At 51.0% G+C, this 16,436-nt stretch overlaps 7 protein-coding genes across 7 annotated transcripts; 4 read left to right on the forward strand and 3 right to left on the reverse strand.

Annotated features, from left to right (window-relative positions):
• The first annotated feature begins 410 nt into the window (after positions 1–410).
• Positions 411–1,146, forward strand: BDV59DRAFT_188623 (uncharacterized protein). The gene has a single exon (XM_073691463.1). It carries the CDS (start codon positions 429–431, stop codon positions 909–911), a length of 483 nt encoding a protein of 160 aa, XP_073543202.1. The 5' UTR covers positions 411–428; the 3' UTR covers positions 912–1,146.
• Positions 1,147–1,201: 55 nt separating this feature from the next.
• On the reverse strand, positions 1,202–4,429 carry BDV59DRAFT_196487 (uncharacterized protein; the record flags this gene model as incomplete). The annotated part of the gene is made up of 3 exons (XM_073692720.1): positions 1,202–1,781; positions 1,858–2,143; positions 2,542–4,429. The coding sequence occupies 3 exons, from the start codon at positions 4,427–4,429 to the stop codon at positions 1,202–1,204; spliced, it is 2,754 nt and encodes a 917-aa protein (XP_073543203.1).
• A 423-nt stretch (positions 4,430–4,852) lies between these two features.
• BDV59DRAFT_188626 (putative vacuolar transporter chaperon Vtc1) lies at positions 4,853–5,601 on the reverse strand. Its single transcript, XM_073691464.1, has 2 exons — positions 5,547–5,601; positions 4,853–5,497 (listed from the first exon to the last, which is right to left on the reverse strand). The coding sequence occupies exons 1-2, from the start codon at positions 5,578–5,580 to the stop codon at positions 5,163–5,165; spliced, it is 369 nt and encodes a 122-aa protein (XP_073543204.1). The 5' UTR covers positions 5,581–5,601; the 3' UTR covers positions 4,853–5,162.
• A 2,627-nt stretch (positions 5,602–8,228) lies between these two features.
• On the forward strand, positions 8,229–9,287 carry BDV59DRAFT_211117 (phenylacetaldoxime dehydratase family protein; the record flags this gene model as incomplete). Its single annotated transcript, XM_073695733.1, has 1 exon — positions 8,229–9,287. One exon carries the CDS (start codon positions 8,229–8,231, stop codon positions 9,258–9,260), a length of 1,032 nt encoding a protein of 343 aa, XP_073543205.1. The 3' UTR covers positions 9,261–9,287.
• A 2,286-nt stretch (positions 9,288–11,573) lies between these two features.
• BDV59DRAFT_211119 (MFS transporter) lies at positions 11,574–13,353 on the forward strand (the record flags this gene model as incomplete). The annotated part of the gene is made up of 6 exons (XM_073695734.1): positions 11,574–11,680; positions 11,740–12,526; positions 12,577–12,624; positions 12,671–12,809; positions 12,863–13,218; positions 13,283–13,353. Exons 1-6 carry the CDS (start codon positions 11,609–11,611, stop codon positions 13,351–13,353), a joined length of 1,473 nt encoding a protein of 490 aa, XP_073543206.1. The 5' UTR covers positions 11,574–11,608.
• A 1,233-nt stretch (positions 13,354–14,586) lies between these two features.
• BDV59DRAFT_139436 (uncharacterized protein) lies at positions 14,587–15,064 on the reverse strand. The gene is made up of 2 exons (XM_073687140.1): positions 15,014–15,064; positions 14,587–14,924 (listed from the first exon to the last, which is right to left on the reverse strand). Coding segments are annotated over exons 1-2 (231 nt in total). The 5' UTR covers positions 15,016–15,064; the 3' UTR covers positions 14,587–14,695.
• Positions 15,065–15,518: 454 nt separating this feature from the next.
• Positions 15,519–16,336, forward strand: BDV59DRAFT_188629 (uncharacterized protein). The gene is made up of 2 exons (XM_073691465.1): positions 15,519–15,824; positions 15,873–16,336. Exons 1-2 carry the CDS (start codon positions 15,609–15,611, stop codon positions 16,278–16,280), a joined length of 624 nt encoding a protein of 207 aa, XP_073543208.1. The 5' UTR covers positions 15,519–15,608; the 3' UTR covers positions 16,281–16,336.
• Positions 16,337–16,436: the final 100 nt, after the last annotated feature.

Genomic DNA, 16,436 nt, shown 5'->3' on the forward strand with positions numbered 1-16,436 from the left:
GGTGTGCATGTAGCGGGAGGACACGAGGTAGTTGCCCGTGTCCGGGTGCTTGTCGACGCTGTTGATGTGGAAGTAGTCGTAGGCGTGTGCGGCGTCGGGGGCGGTGCCCTTGTCCTCGTCAAGGCCAAAGTAGGACTCGTCGACGGCGTAGTGGTCGCGCGCGCGCCACTCAAAGAGGACGGCGCCAGTCTCGATGTCGATCTCTTGGAAGAGGCCGTCATAGACCCAGCCGTCGACGGGGCCACCGACGGCGGACAGGTCGACTTGACAGATCTCATAGATGGTCATGAGCGCGGTGCCATGGTCTGTGATCTTGAATTCGTGCACGTCGCCGTGGTGGCCGTTTGCGGCAGAGACGACGTGAGCGACGTCGTAGGAGGAGTTGAGCTGATCGTGTTAGTTTTTGGTTTCTCCTTGTTCTATGCGCAATGGGGAGATACCATATAGTAGGAGCCAATCCCCCGGGTGCCGTCGTCTTCACCGACCCAGAAAGTGAGGTAGTCCTGACCGCGGTAGTGCTGGACTTTCAGGTCCATGACCATGCCGAAACGGGTCTCCATCCAGACGAGATTGCCGTGGTTGTCGTAGATGAGCGGACCGGGCTCGGGGTAGAAGCGGCCGCGCGGGGTGAGCAGGATGTAACCGTCTTCGCAGCGGGGATCCCAGTGCAGGATATCGACCTCGGGGGCCTCGAGGTCGAAGGATTCATACTGGACGGTCGGATGGGGACCGAAGAAGCCCAGTTCATACCAGAGACTGTGCCAGAAGGCCGAGGCCAGCGGCAGGCAGAGGAGGAGGCCAAGGAGGAGCATTGTGCTCGGCCATGGAGAGCGAGTCGGGGGAGAAGCGGCGAGGCGAGAGGAGATATAAGAGAGGAGGCGAGAGGTACGTCACCCGGTGAGGGGAGATGAAGATTTGAGGGAACCGTGAACATTGTGCAGAATTTCTCCTGAGCGGATGCGCTCAGGACTCCACACGGCCCCAGAGTTCACGGTGGATATGACTGACGCATGCAGCGGAAGAGGACATTGCCAAGCGGGGAGGTGGAGAAGCGGCGAGGGGTGGTTCCGAGAGAGGCAATTAATGAATATCATGCGTAGGTGTCGGTGTGGTTGAGGTCGTGTAGATGTACTCCGGAGGAGGTAGTTGTAAAGGTGTCGTGTACAGAGGTGAGGGAGTTGTAGCTATAGAGGTGTAGGTATCAATCCCGTGACTTCTTCTTGCCCCTTCCACTTTGGGCCTTCTCGTCTCTCTTCCGCTTCTGCGCCGTCGTCGTCTTCTCCTCCCTCAACCGCTCCATCTCCATCTCCTTCTCCATCGCCTCTTCATGTTCAACCCGCCACACCAACGCCACCTTCTCGACCTTCTCCCCCGATACCTCGTCCTGTCCACATCCCTCGCGGACCAACCGCTCCTGCAACTCCCTCACCTGCCTCCACAGTCCCTCATACTCGCACAGGTTATACTTGACGTTTAGCTCGCCGTTCGACCGCACCATCGCGCCCCGCGGCGCCTCCGCACACAACCAGAGGTACGTATCGTCGCTGTAGAACGGGTGGTCGCCGGGCCCGACCGCGAGCAGGAGGGAGGCGGTCGCGGGGCCCACGCCGCGCAGGGGCGCCGTCAGCGCGTCCATGGCCGTCCGCGGGAAGTCCATCCATCGGGCGTGCTCGTCGGCTGTCGCGACAGCGCGGTATGCGTCTGCCGTGGCCTTGCGGGTCGTCTTCTCCGGGTTGGAACGGACCATGCCCAGGAGCGTTGGGCGGGCTTTGCCGTGTTTCCTATCCAGTAGGTATCTTGTTAGCTATTGTACCTCCCGATTACGGTCGTAGATGCCGTAGAAAACGGTAAACGTACATCTTCCACTCCACCAGTCGTTCGACCTCCTCGCGCGAGAGATACTCCCCTCCCGCCCGGCTGCGCACAACCCCCGGCAGCTCCTCGTACCGCCACTTGTCGAGCTCGAGATACTGCGTGACTGCAGTTTGGATCTCGGCCTCGCTGCGTGGCACAGCGTGTTTCCGCCGGGCGGGCTGGGAGGCTTTGCGGCGCGCGACCGCCTCGACCGTCTGCGGGTAGCGGGCGAGGAGCTGTCGGAAGGTATCGGGCGTGATGGTCTGGGGGTCAGTGGGATCGGGGGTGTCTGGTTCGGTCATGCTGTGGGTTTGGTTGGGGAGACAGGAGAGTGATCGAGAGGAGGAAACGATGGGGAGGAATTCTCGGGTCGATGAGCGAGCAGGAAGCGAAGAATTTCGCTGCAGGCACCTTCTATACAGTATATTCCAACGGCCCTTCGGGCAACCAATATTCTTCAATCCACTCACACATACTCGTGCTGAAATGTAATTAGGCCATATAAACAGTTTATCGTATAATACTCATGAACCATCCAACGCTGAATCCAACAAATCCATACACAGAAGAGAAGAGTTGTAGTACACCATTACAAGACCGACCGACCGACCGACCGACCATCATCCAACAATAAATCAATATAAAGCAAAAGAAACCTCTATCACCGTTACCGGCCCTTCCGTTTACCGTCTTTATCCTTCGAGTTCGCGTCCTTCGCAAAGCTGACCCGCTTCTCATCCTTGCCGCGATTCAACGGCACAATCGACGCCGTCAGCAGCCCGTCCTTCTTCTTCGAGCATTTCGACAATGACGCCGACGGCGTGGCCTTCTCCTCGCCATCCTCGACGTCAATGTGCCGAAAATCCTCCTCGGCGTCGCCAGCCTCCGACGATCCGGGCCCCGGACTGTCCGAGTCCGACGCCGCCCCGTAATCGTCGTCATCATCGCTCACCAGACTCGGCGCCTGATTCGACTCCACCGTGTTCGGGCTCAGATTGAGCGACCGCTCCATGCCGTCGGACGCGACGGGCTCGTCGCGAGTGCGAGGAGCCGAAGCCGGAGCCGTCGGCGGCCCATAGGGGGATACGTAGGGGGCACTCGTCTCCAGCGACAGCGGGGGGCCGGCTTCAGGGCCAGTCCCCTTGCGACTGCCGGGGCGCTGCGACGCCGTCTGCGACACTGTGGTGCGCATCGGCTGACGGCCGGCGGGTTTCTCACCAGGATGATGTTGCGTGGGTATGGCCGACGAGGGCGTCGGGTTGACGTCCGATTCGCCCTCTTCGTCGTCCGAGTACGCGCTGAGGTCGACGGGGTTCTTCGCCTCGCCGACCAGCCGATCTAGATCCACCCCCATGCCGCGAACCTGCATCAGTGAGGAGAGATGCGGCGTGGCGGGGGAACCCGTGAAGGCGTCGTTGTTGCGGGAGGGAGCCGCTCGCGGTGTTTCCACCGAGGACGCCGGACGACGAGCGGCGGGGCGCTTGGGCGTGGCGTGACCGCTAGAGGGAGCGGCCGAGGACGCCGGGGTGCGAGAGGACGACGCGGCGGAGTCGATGACATGGGCGGAGCGCACGAGGGGGTGGACGAAGCCAGGGATAGTGGCGGTAGTCGTCGGGTTGGAAGTAGTTGAAGCCGCGGGGGTCGCTTCACTCTTGGTGCTACCGCCGATCACGGCGCCGGTGTCATCGACCTCGACGGGCTCGCCGGAGGCGACGGCGGCGGCATCGTGGCTGGCGTAGTTGCGGTTGTGGGCGATCCGACAGTGGTTGATGAAGCCCTGGGTGCTGGAGAAGTTGTCGCGACGACAGTCGATGCAGACCAGTTTGACGAGCACGCCATCCGATTTTCGTCGGATGACCATGGGCCCAGCCCTCTCCTTCGGAGCAGGGTATCCGCTGGGGAGCGACTGGAGTCGAGCGCCGGCGGAGCCTCGCTGGGGACGCGATTTGCCCGCGAGGGAGCCGAAGTCGGTGTGGGAGTTACCACGCGTGGAACGACCCTCGACCAGGGGCGTTCCGGCGCCCATGGCCAGGGGGGTGGACGGGTCGACTTCACCGCCGTCGAAGCGCGGATCCGGGAGCAGCCATCGCGAGTAGTGCCGCGTGTAGGGGCCGTCGACGACCCCCCAGGGGGCGGGCGACAGCGGCGCAGGTCCATTTCCAGGAGCCCACACGGCGAGGCCGGAGCCACTGCTGACGGCGGACGAGGGGTGGGAGACGCCCGGGTAGGGGATCTCGGCGCAGCGACGGAGCTGTTCGAGGGCGACCTGACATTTGGCGATTTCCTGGTCGATGAGACGGAGTTCGTTGTGTTTCAACAAGACTTCCAGGCTCAGTTGGGCCTCGAGGGTCTCGCGCAGGTGGTCGACACTGACGGGGCGCGTGGCGGGGGCGTCGCCCTGGCGCCAGACGGTCGGGGCGGGATCTGCGACCGTGGAGGCGGCAGCAGGCGTGGTAGGATGGTCATCCGGACGCGGTTTGGTCGCGACCGGAGCGTCAAGGAGATCGGTGGAGTTGGAGCGTTTGCGCTTCAGCTGGGGGAGAGGGAGAGAGTTGACGGGCGAGGAGGCGAGCATTTTGAGCTCCTCGGCCATCACCTTGTTGCCCCCAATTGCTGAGGACCAAGGCAGCAGGCGAAACATGCCATGCACGGGAGCGGGAGAAGGGGAGGGAGAAGGAGAGGGGAGAGAGGGAGAAGAGAGGCAGAAGAGAGAAGAGAGAAGAGTTGAGGATAAAGAAGAGAAAGAAACAAAGATGACTAAGAGGGAGGGAGAGGAAGGAGTGAAGAGAAGAGGTGAAAGGAGAAGGTACGGATGGCGATAGAGAGGATAGAGAGGATTAGGGAAGGAGAAGGACAGATGGAGCGATCAGATCACGGTCTAGATCGGATCGGGCGCAACAACAACACCCGCTGAACAGAAAAAGACCGAAAGGGATGGAGGGTGGCGTAATCTATTAATAATAAGCTGGATAGATAGATTACTCCGTGGTAGGGAGAGCACTGGTCTGATCCCGGAAACAGACACGTCAAATGGTGGGTCAATTGGTAGAATCGGATTGTCCCTCTCGTTCCTATCGACTGTCCTTCTGGACGCCGTATATTGGTCGGGCTTAAGGATTATGTCGCCATTACATCATGTCGAGCCATCACGACTTCCCCAGTAACAACTACTTGCAACTATTCGTGCTCCATTACTTAATGCGTCATCCAAGTCATGTGACATTGTACATATCTTCCCTCTATCCTCAGAACAGTCCGCAGTAAATGCACGCTAAAGCAAATCCCTTTCCTTTCTTTTTCCTTCCCCTTCACTCCTTCATCCGCAGAATGAAATTCACCACCACCGCCGCCAGCAACGACAGTGCCAGCACCGTCGGTCCAAACCGGTCGTCAATCCCCGTCTGCCCGCGCTTGCGGATACTCTGCGCCCGCCAGTGGAACGTCACCAGCGCATAGATCATCGCCGCCATCGCAATGATCGTGAACAATCCCGCCGAAATGCGTCCAACCCGGTCGCCAAAGTTCAGCAGTCCCACCGCTAACCCGCCCAGAATCACCGTGAAGTTGAGCCATGACAGGAATGTGCGCTCGTTGGCGAAGAACACCTTCGGTTCGACCCGAGTGGGAAGCGCAATGCGCTTGCCTAGATGGCATCAGTGCGGTCGGGAAAACATCCCATCATCAGAACATACCGGGCGCTGTTTGGAGGAGCGGTTGACTCGACATGATGGGAGGATGTGTAGTGGTGGGAGAAGAGAAGAGCGTGAGGAGAAAAGCGAAGGCGGCGATAAGAGCTAATGGAGCTACTAGTGATGTAAACGGCGTGCTCGCAGCTGCGCTTCTGATTGGGTGGATCACGTGTTGCACAGCGCCCTTACCTAATCGTCTTTGGTACAAACTTAACTACTGCGTATTTAGCTCTATCTCCATTATTATTATTCCATCTACGGAGTACTCCTGCCCCATGAGCTCCGCCGCCCCAGTCCCGTTGCGGCTCCCACTCCACCGGTGATCCTTCCCATCTATCCTATCCCGACGGTTCTGCTTGAGCAGACACATTCGACGCGACAGTCGCCCATGTGCAGGTGCCCGTTTCCGTCCAAACAACGCCCATACCTCCCCGCCGTGCAGGTGGTGGTCGCCGCTGCGCCGTAGGAGCTCATACAAGAGTCACAGCACTCATGGGATCTTGAAAGGGTGATACTGCCGCCGATTAGGATGGCTCCATTTCCCATTCTTCCGAATCACTAGGTAGGTACTAGGGCTTAGTAGGTAATGGTAGTTTAACCCGGAAGACCTTGCGGGTATGTAGGACCTACCTACCTATTTTTAAACAAACAACAATCTGTGGAAATGCTTCGTCTAAGGGACTTGTCTCGGCTTCTCGCTCGACGCGCAGCCGTTCATACTACAAACCACGCCTAGATTCTAAAAATGTAAACAAGTCATGTGGCTAAAGTCTATCGGCTGATAATCTCCCAGGAAAAGCCAAAGTATGTCAATGCAATTGAAGAATGCGGATGCATATTTGTCATGCAAAGAGTGCTCCGTACTTCATGGATATTCCCCACCGCACTAAATCTGCCTAAATTGGGAAAGAAGGCACAAGACAACTATACTCCCGCGTCCGAAGTCGACAGCAGTCTGTCCTTGTCCCATACCCAGTGATCGCCAGTCGCATAAGCACCAATAATCACAGTATATTCTAGGGGTCCAGAAGCTACAGATGGGCAGCATTTCTAGAAATTGACGAATGGCATGTAACACTAGAAAATCGAAAGCTCAAACACAAAACCTAACCAGCGCTAAACTCCGTGACACTTTCAAATGCTCTGTCAATGCTTCTGGCGACGGTGCTCGTTCAGTTTGTGCCTTCTTCTAAAGGCAAGAGTGCACCCTTCGACCGGGCACGCAGTATTTGGGGCGGATACGGATAGCCGTGAGATGCTGTATTAACTCTGCGTCTCGGCGAAACAGTTTGCCATAATGGTACTCACCCCTTGTTCGAGGATTTTCTACATCCAACTTACCACAAGCGAAACCAACTCGACAAGTGTAAAAGGTATTACCACCACCGAGCAGCAGACCACCGATAACTACTTTTCCTTCCCGGCCACCAGCAACCACCCTTCCCTATATTATTGAATACAAATGTCATTCTATATCATGATAACAGTAGAACATTGATTGAGCATACGATTCTCCAGCTCCTAATACACCCTAGCCCAGGTGCCGCCTGCTCCAGACTTGCAATCTGAGTTTGGAATTGTAGGTTTTGTCTGCCATTAAATCGAGATCAATAGTAATGCCATTATTTCAAAATTGTTCGTACCGGCCCAGGCCATATGCCTGCCACTGAAATTGGTTAACAGAGCATATTCCGAAAACGAGCGGACTAAAGAACACTTGCAGGCCATTTTTGTCCTACCGACCTTCATACAGCAAATTTACAACCAGGGGTCCAGACCAAAACTTTCACTGTCTTTGAGACTTCCGCACTATTTAGAGGTTGAATAATTGCCCATGGCTTTACTGCGCTATAATCAACGACTGCCACGAGGCATTGTGAGCCTTATATGCATCCTCACCGAACGCATAGAGGACGTTATCCAAACATGCTGCTCTGAGAGCGGCAATACATTGACTCCTCAATAAATTCCACCCTGTTTGTTGGGCAAGAGTGGCTTATATGATTAAGAAAGTGTAACGAATTTTTTTAACGGTCAGATGGCATCGAAAGACAAATTAGGCCTCTCACATATCTTACGCTTACATATAGTCTCCGCTTTACATCGCTCGCTGATCATCGTGAGGTCGGTCTCACCCCTTTCCTTCTGCAATTCTATAAGTGGGTAGCAGTTGGTGTATCGGCATACTTGAAATGCAGATCACTGCTCCGCCCCACGCCAAGAAACAGTTCCCCGTGCTGCATTCTATACAATACACATCATGACCCAGTAAAACGTAAGATCCAAGAGCTGTTATGGTACAAAATTGCCCATTCAATTTCTCGAATGAGGGGGCGTTGGAACAACGTTAGGTCATTGCGGGGTAAAAGTTAACTCGTGTTCCCAATCGCAGGGACGAGAGTTGGTAAACGATATGTCTTACCACTGATGTCAGATAACATCTACCCAATTATAAGCCGGTTCATACTGACTTTCCACCTTGTAGGTCCCTAAGTCCCTAAAACAACTCACAAAGTTGAAATTCTGCTGTAAAGCGGGGCATGCATGTGTTTACAATCCCGCATCCCGAGGAGGACAGGAAAGGTATAAAATTCAGTAAAAGGCCATCTCAAATAATTATCAAAATGAAGGACGATTCGTTCAATCAATGTGCCATATTTAGATCTTTTCCCCTCGGAAACCACCATGTACACCATCGAGAAACCGTTGGAAGGGACCTTTGTTTACTCTCTTTTCGGCGTTCAACAGCCTGACGGTTTTCAAATACATGCTGTTGAGAATCTTATCAGAACATTTAGTCATCTCATGAATGGTGCCAACTGCCACCTTGATCAAGTAACCCAGGATGGGATTCTTTCCCCAGGTTTAGGGAAGACACGGATTTGGATTGCCACATGGAAATCGATCGCCGACTTCGAGGCATGGTGGGAGTCAGATCTTGTTGTCAAATTTTGGTCGTCTCTCCCCCCTGATGCAGGCATGTGGCGTGAGTTTGTCAAAGTTCCGTACGGTCGATCCCAATACAAAGCTACGCAAAACCGGCAAGAAGGTCAAGGTGTTCATTTCCCCCACAAGCCGGCCGAGAAAAACGGTTACTGGGGCTGGATAAGAGATTCAATCGGAGAACTATCTAACGAAAACCGCATGGATTCCCCTTTGCCGGCGCCACCAATACCGGCACGAGAGGCCTCTCTCAAAGAAAAGACTTTGGGACGGGTCACGATTAATGGATTCCCTGACAATATCTGCTTTAACCTTGAGAGACAGGACCTTTCTGAGATGACAGGAAATGAAAGAGGTGTTTGGTTTGATCAATTTGACCAAGCTGTCTGCAAGTGGATGGACGATCTAGCTCAGGCAGCCCCAGAAGCGGGAATTTTAACATCCCGTATGTGCTATGACGAACGCTTGGGGACCTACAAGGAAGGAGATAGGGAGTTTCATAAGTACAACAGAAAGATCGAACTGTTCTACTTCATGGATCTTAGGTCCATGGAAAGAGTAGGCCGATCTAACAAAGGCCATGTTGCACTGCGTAATAATGTTTTGAAAACATATGGACCAGGCGGGACTATGTCGGAATGTGGGAAGATGGCCTTGTGGGTGGAGACTAACATACTTAAGGCACCTGAAATTGATGCTGAGTATGTTGGATGCGTTCCCGGAACGGGCTTTATGGCTTACCAGAACCATGAAGCATTTCGATATCAGAAGTAGACATGAATTTGCCGACATGCAAAGACGTGAGAAAAGAATTTCGGCCAGTTAGTAAACTGTGGAGAATGCGGACGTCGGTTTTGATTTGCAATTACCGCTATCTTCTGGACTGTAGCAGGGACTTTAATTCATCTAAAAATAGTGATAAAATCATCATATTTAACCTTGGATTCCAATCTCTATCCTGAGCAGTTTCCTGCGAGATGCCGTGACTAAAATTAGCAGCCTTTTTATATGGAAGGTCAAGCGAGAGCAGGAATTTACGGGCCATTTCCGGTTGACACAACTCCCTAGATACTGCAGCTCGCTGTCGGTGAGTCTGGCGATGATCCCTGATTAGGTAGGTGGCAGAGGCCAAATGTGTGGACGATTCTCTCGTCGGCCTGCCACGGAAGAGCCTTGCTGAGGCTATCTGCAGTGATTCCTGCGGTAGGAGTCTATTCGATATGAATTCTGCCTATCTAAACCTCTTAACGAAGCCTTAGTGGCTAGGCGGTAATTATTTAAACGTAGGATACAAACCGTCTATTAATTATCGCAATAAATCGTAATATTATATTAAAGACCAAACTATACGGCGTTAAACAGTCGTTCCCACAGGAAAGTGTTCTTAGCCGCTTTGGATATCGTAAGAATCTTAACGTTAGTTATAGAGGTCGTTACGATTTTCTATTGCAGCTTTTTAGTCGACCGGTCCTCTATATAGTTTATAGAGATAGCCTTTAGATATTTCACGGTCGTGGTAATCCGTAAATATATTGTCGCTCGCGGTAAGAAAGATATCTCCGTTAAATATAACGTTATGACCGTCGTGGTAAGAAATAAGACCTGGCCATAAAATAGAGTCAACCAGTAGCTGCCGTACGTGATCATGGAGTCAGGAACAGGTACATGGGCGGGTGCATGATATCGATATCGACTTCAGGTACAATTCAAGCAGAGCGCAACTTCAGGGCTGAACGGCGAAAAGGTCAGAGCAGCAAAGGTCTGGGCCCAACAAAAAAGATTTTGAAAAAAAAAAAATGAAAAATAAACATACAACAGCCGGGATTCGCTGGTGGTCACCCAGCCAACTACTAACCGGCCGGCGTGTGGCTTAAGTACGGCTGAGCGGACGGGAAGCCCTGTTCTCCACACCCTATGGTCGTATGTACTTATTCAATTAGATATGGTGGTCTATATAACTCAACAGCCATCAATCATAATCCAAACTTTAGGGAATTGACCGGGAACGTGGGAGCTGGCCAGTAATAGAGGATCATTAAAAACGTCCTTAGGCTACGTGCTTGTCATCGATGCACTTCAATTCTGCAACGAGCTTGTTTTGGGTATCTTGGGTGACAGCTTGGAAGGTAGTCCTGAGCAGGGCGTGGTCACTTCTCTCGGGGCATCTTACAGCCCTGCCCGAGGTCGAGTACCATTCGAATAATCTGACAAGCTCCTGATGCCAAAGATTGTGCCGAGTGACATTGGATCAACCATGATAACTGGATTTAGTCCTCAAAACAATTCGGGTTCTGTGGTCTTTCGGATTATTGATTTATCTTTGGAGGATAGGGAAGCAGACTTGACCTCAGCATTATATATAATAAATAATGAAAAAAAAAAAGAAACTTGAGATGTCATTTAGGTTCCGTAGTTCTCGATTACATAGTGTTGATCCCAACGCTATAGTGACTGATAACTAATTATCTCTACTCTTTTCCAATAGGGAGCTGGCTATTGATATCTCATGAATTTTTCCATCGCTTTATGTACTGTTTTCTGATCCAATGGATTGACATTGTGTTATTTCGTACCTAAATTGCGGGGAATACATATATGGCAATGGGCCTCGGCCAGTAAAGCCGGCAGATATACCCCATCAGCAATTCTAACACTTCATCATGGATTCGCACTCGTTAGATAGTCCGCGCACTATCTCTTATCCAATAATAGAAAAATCTATACCATAAAAAAATTGCCCTTACAACCCGGTACTTCTATAGTTGTATTTCGCAGGTCGAATAATTATATATGAGCTAAGTAGTTGCAGAATATATAACAACCCGGTTAGTTACCTCAGCTCACAGTTGAATTCAATGAGAGAAAATTCAGAAATGAACAAAGGATTTGAAATGTAGGAGAGCCTAACACAAAGCAGAGTAACTAAGGCGCTGAGACTTTGATGTAGAAGCCCTACAAAAGTGGCCGGCAATTGACGTCCAAGTGGAACTCGGAGAGAATGCCGAAGTCTCTTCAGTCACAGGGACAGATAGGCAATTGTTGAATCTATCGTAGTGCGGGGATTAGAATTTCAAGACCAATTTTTCTCTTCAAAATTGCTTTCGTCAGTCAGCTTGTTGGTAATGATGGACACTGACAACCGATATCCCAGATTTGGCAGTAGTGACCCTCAGAACCCTGCAAATTTTTCTCGAGTAAGTGTTGGTGTTCTTCGTATAGGCAGAGACTAATGCTATTGCAATTCCTCTGGCAGATAAGGAAAATCCATATTGTCGCCGCAGGAACTCTCTTCACGTTCAACAGTGCTCTGGGATCCTCCCTACCCTCAGGGGCACAGTCTAAGATTGGTTCAGCCTTTAAAGTGTCATCTGATATGCAACTTGTTTTGCTAAACTCTCTCTACCTCATTGGATTCGCTATTGGCCCGTTAATATGGGGTCCTCTAAGTGAGTACAGTGGACGTCGACCAGTTCTCATTGGAACATACACTGGCTATACAACCTTTACCCTGGGCTGTGCGCTCGCACCGAGCTACAGGTCCTTGTTGGTTTTCCGTTTTCTCTGTGGAGCCAATGCGGCAGCACCCAACGCTGTCTTAGGCGGACTGTATTCGGATATCTATGAGAGCCCTGAGAAGAGAGGTATCGCAATGGGATTCTTCATGTCGATGACAACCCTTGGACCACAAATTGCACCTATTATTTCCGGATTCGTATCAGTTGTATCCTGGAGATGGGCCTTTTGGGTCGCGTTGATAATTGCAGGTCTCGGGATGCCGCCGATGCTACTGTTGCCAGAGACATATGCGCCTGTATTAATGCAAAAACAGAAGAGAGGTTACCGGCAATCCCAGTGTGGTTTAGACACAAATGAAGGGGTTGAAAAGAAAAAATCTATTAAATGGACATTTGCCGCAGTTTTTACAAGACCATTTGTTATGATTGTGCAGGAGCCTATTCTACTATTCACTTCGCTGTACTTGGCGCTCGTCTATGCCGTTCTCTATTTATTTTTCCAGGCTTATCCCATTGTCTTCCAAGGTATATACACTGTTTCACGTATGGAAAGTAGTCTTGCTGATGACTTCTAGGGCTGTATGGGATGTCTGCCGGGGTTTCCGGACTCGCATTTCTTCCTAGTATGTCCAAAATGTCATTTTCTTGCGACAACTGCTAACTACAAAGTGATGGCTGGTTCCATAATCGCCTTTTCGGCTTTCCTATGGTACACGTCGTTCCATAGCAAGGCTATGTCCCAAAACAAGCCGTGGGCAGGCCAAGAAGAATATCGCAGACTTCCACTGGCTGGCGGTGGAGCCCCCGCGTGAGTTTCATATGTCTCTTATGGTGACAATAAAATGCCCTAACGAGTGGCAGTGTCGTGATAGGTCTTTTCTGGTTAGCCTGGACATCCTACGAAACAATCCATCCCGTCGTACCCATGCTCTCTGGTATATGGTTCGGAGCGGGCTATCTTTTGATCTTCCTCGCTATGATCAACTACCTTACTGATGCCTATAAGCAGAATTCAGCGTCGGCACAGGCAGCTGCCAGCACCGTTCGATCAGTGGCAGCTGTATGCCTTCCCCTGGCAACGGACCCGATGTACGGGAATCTGGGTATCCACTGGGCTACCTCCTTGCTGGGATTTCTTGCGTTAGGGATGGCAGCGATACCCTTTGTCTTCATTAGGTATGGAGTATGGATACGGGAGCATAGTCGGTTCTGCAAAAGTGCTATGGAAGAAGAGGAAAGCAAGAATCAACAGCGGATGACGACTGAAATTGACGGCCCCAGAGAGAAAGCGTCCTCATGATATGCATCGATCTCGGAAACCTCAGACTAAATCTAATCTGATCGGACCCTAACTTTATTATGTGCGGCATTTGGAGGCCGAAAAGCTTCTAATATATTTATTCTATCAGAGAAAACATGTCGCCAATGAAGCCAGGTTATAGTCTATCATACTGTCAGCCACTGATTTTGTACTAAGCATTGAGTATCAAACACTCACAGTAAAGTGACATTTAAATCACCCTCAATCCTCACACTGAGCTTTATTTCTCGCTCAGCGTAAAACCCCAGGTATATTCGTAGTAGATCTTCTTTCGTTGGACTCTCGCCTTCCCCATCTCCCGTTACAGATATCTGTTTCATTATCGTGTTTAGAAGGTTAAGCTCCTCTTCGACATTCTCAGTATCGTCGGGATCATCCCTTGCAGCCTCTGAGTTGGTAACGTATTCTTTAACCTTGCCAGCGCGTTGTCGTCGCTCTTGGCCGTTTTTGCGCAGAGCAACAATTTCCCGGGCTACATCGGCCTGGTCTTGGGGAGAGATGGGCCCTTCATTTTGGAGCCATTGTTCCAGATGATTATTGGTACCTTCAGGAGACAGGTTGGGCTCATATTCCTGTCTTTCGGGTGTGCCAATGTTGGGGTCGATTGTGTTGGGTTCTTCCGGCGGATGGGTCGAATTCGCTTGAGTTTCGATCATAACAAGATACAGGACGAGGCCAAAAGAATAATGACTAATAGTTCAATAATTAAAATAGACGGCGAAATGGTATGTCAAATATGTGTAAAATCAAGGATGTAGAGACTGGAATGATCCATGCGATTGGAGAGAGCCTTGATGGCTGACCACGTTCCTGAACGGGCGACAGCTCGTGACAGGAGGTATGCATAACGTGAGTTTGATTGGTCTATCGGATTTTGTCGTGACATCGTTCGTACCTAATATACAAGTCGTGTGTAGGACGTCATGGAAGGGTTCCGGATTAGGAAATTTACGGTTGCGGTTGGATGCTGGAGTATGAGGCCTACTTCCATTACGAAGAACACGACAGACATGATCTCCACAAAGTTGGCATTGAATATGCTCAGGCTCCATAGTTTTGAATTTTGGGCGCCTGGAGATTGGAATGTATGCTAGGGTTTGCACTGTCTCAGAGTCTCTATTATAAAAAAGTGAGACAGCTCAAACCAACTTAAAGGATACTTGTTCGACAAATCTATGTCATTTAACGCTTAATCGAAGGTCAAGTAATTATCAAGTGGTATATTAGCACCAATGCATTGACGATGATTCATTCATATATGGATCCCTGGTCGCACAATCTTTTAGAAAACCAGAAATAGAGGCGCTATATGTCATGAATAGACCATTCTACACATCCTCCAAGATCCATATACCTAACTGTCGAATAATGCACTAAAACAGTCCAATAGTCACATCACCCTGAACCACCGCATGGAGCTCTAAGGCAACATCTGCTCTCAGATCCAAGTTGATCCGCACATTGAGACTGGAGGGTTTCTGCTCGACTTTGCTCGTGCCAGCCTTGGGAGAAGTGACACCACGATCACCCCACGGTCCCTTTGGAGGTGCTTCGCTGCTGGTAGTGGCTGCAGATGTCGACTTGGTTTCCTCGTCGCCGGCCCTATAAGCGCCTTTAGCACAGGAAACATTCATGATGGCCTTGGGATGTATGAAGGAAAACCGTCATGGTTCTTACAAAAGGATACATACATTTTGGATGATGTCGCCTTAGGCGAATGGAGAGACAGACTGTTATGATTGGGATATTGGCGTTAAAGATGGAATCCTATACCTGGAATGGGGCTTTATATAATTTTACATTTGAGATAGAAATCATGACGTACATTTGAAATATTAGAGTAGTTCATTATGGTTTAAGCACACATGGGTGGAAACCTGCCGGAAGTCGGAAAACCTTTGTGATGAGCTACCAGGAAGTTTATGCTCCATTGCCGGGTCAGAGGCAGTCTGGGAAGATGACCCAGACAGCAATGATATAGAAAGAGAATTAAACTACCCGCGCTGGTTCCATGGGAGATGATCCCGAAACGGCGTTTAACGTTGCACTGTTCGATTTTGGTTCCGCTGGGCCCCCTATTTATGATGCTTATACCAGTTCGTCCAGAGTACTCGAATCAGAGGGGCAGGTTACATGCGATATTGGAGGTGGGCACCATATGAGCTAAATGGTTTAACCATAAGTGTAGAAGTTTGTCCATAATCTTATATGCTATGCTGGCTTCTTTCTGAGTTCCTTACACCGCCGGCTTTGTAATTTCAGGCAAATCTCTTCAAAATCGCTAAAATGGTTATCGGGGTGGCGATGATGGCTGCAATGGTCCCTACGGTCTACGGCCTGAACGAAGCGAGCAAGGGGGCCCAGAATTCAGAAAGCAAGCGGCGAGAGACTACTCGTAAAACACGATGCCATCTGACCGCCCAATGCGATTTCGACACAGGCACCCTCAATCAAAGGCAAGAGGTCCACAATGCCAAGATCTACCTGGACTCGGATAACAAGGTAAATCGAGAAGCGTATGCCGGCGGCAGAAGATGCTGATCCGTCCAGATGTGTATCACGAAGAATCCGAGTCCATCTATGGCCCCATTTAACGGGTTCTTCTATCAAAACCCTGATTTCGAAGCCGGCAATCTGTCCGGCCTGGTCACAGTTAGTGCGGAGGAGCCGCCTCAGCTGCGATGGGCCTTCCTGGACTCACAGAGCCACATTATGAGATGGGGGGGTCGTGAAGAGCGAGAAGGCCAGATCAGTGGGCCGTTCGATCTAACAGAAGACGAAGAGTTCATCACACTGAACGGCATGCAGCGATGGATGGCGGTGCGAGATAAGTCTGGCGACGAAGGGTCCAGTTTATGGCGACTGCATTTCGACTGGGAAGAAACAGAGGGGGCGAGATTTCCTCCGGGAACGGAGAAGCTGTATATTTTCGTGAAGCGAGCGCCATCAGAGTCGTGAGAGAGACAGTAGATCGTAATGCAAGAAGAGTTCTGCCTCAGGCAGTTATAGATGACATAAGCCCCCGCCGAAAAAGCTGTTGCTCACCGCCCTCCCGGCTCACCGCCTTCGAAGATATCGGTCGATTGAAGTTTTTCTTGAGCCTCCGATAATTCG

This window comes from Aspergillus ambiguus, assembly GCF_047715705.1.
Source record: "Aspergillus ambiguus strain CBS 117.58 unplaced genomic scaffold BDV59scaffold_56, whole genome shotgun sequence".
In the NCBI taxonomy this organism is placed as follows: Eukaryota; Fungi; Ascomycota; class Eurotiomycetes; order Eurotiales; family Aspergillaceae; genus Aspergillus; species Aspergillus ambiguus.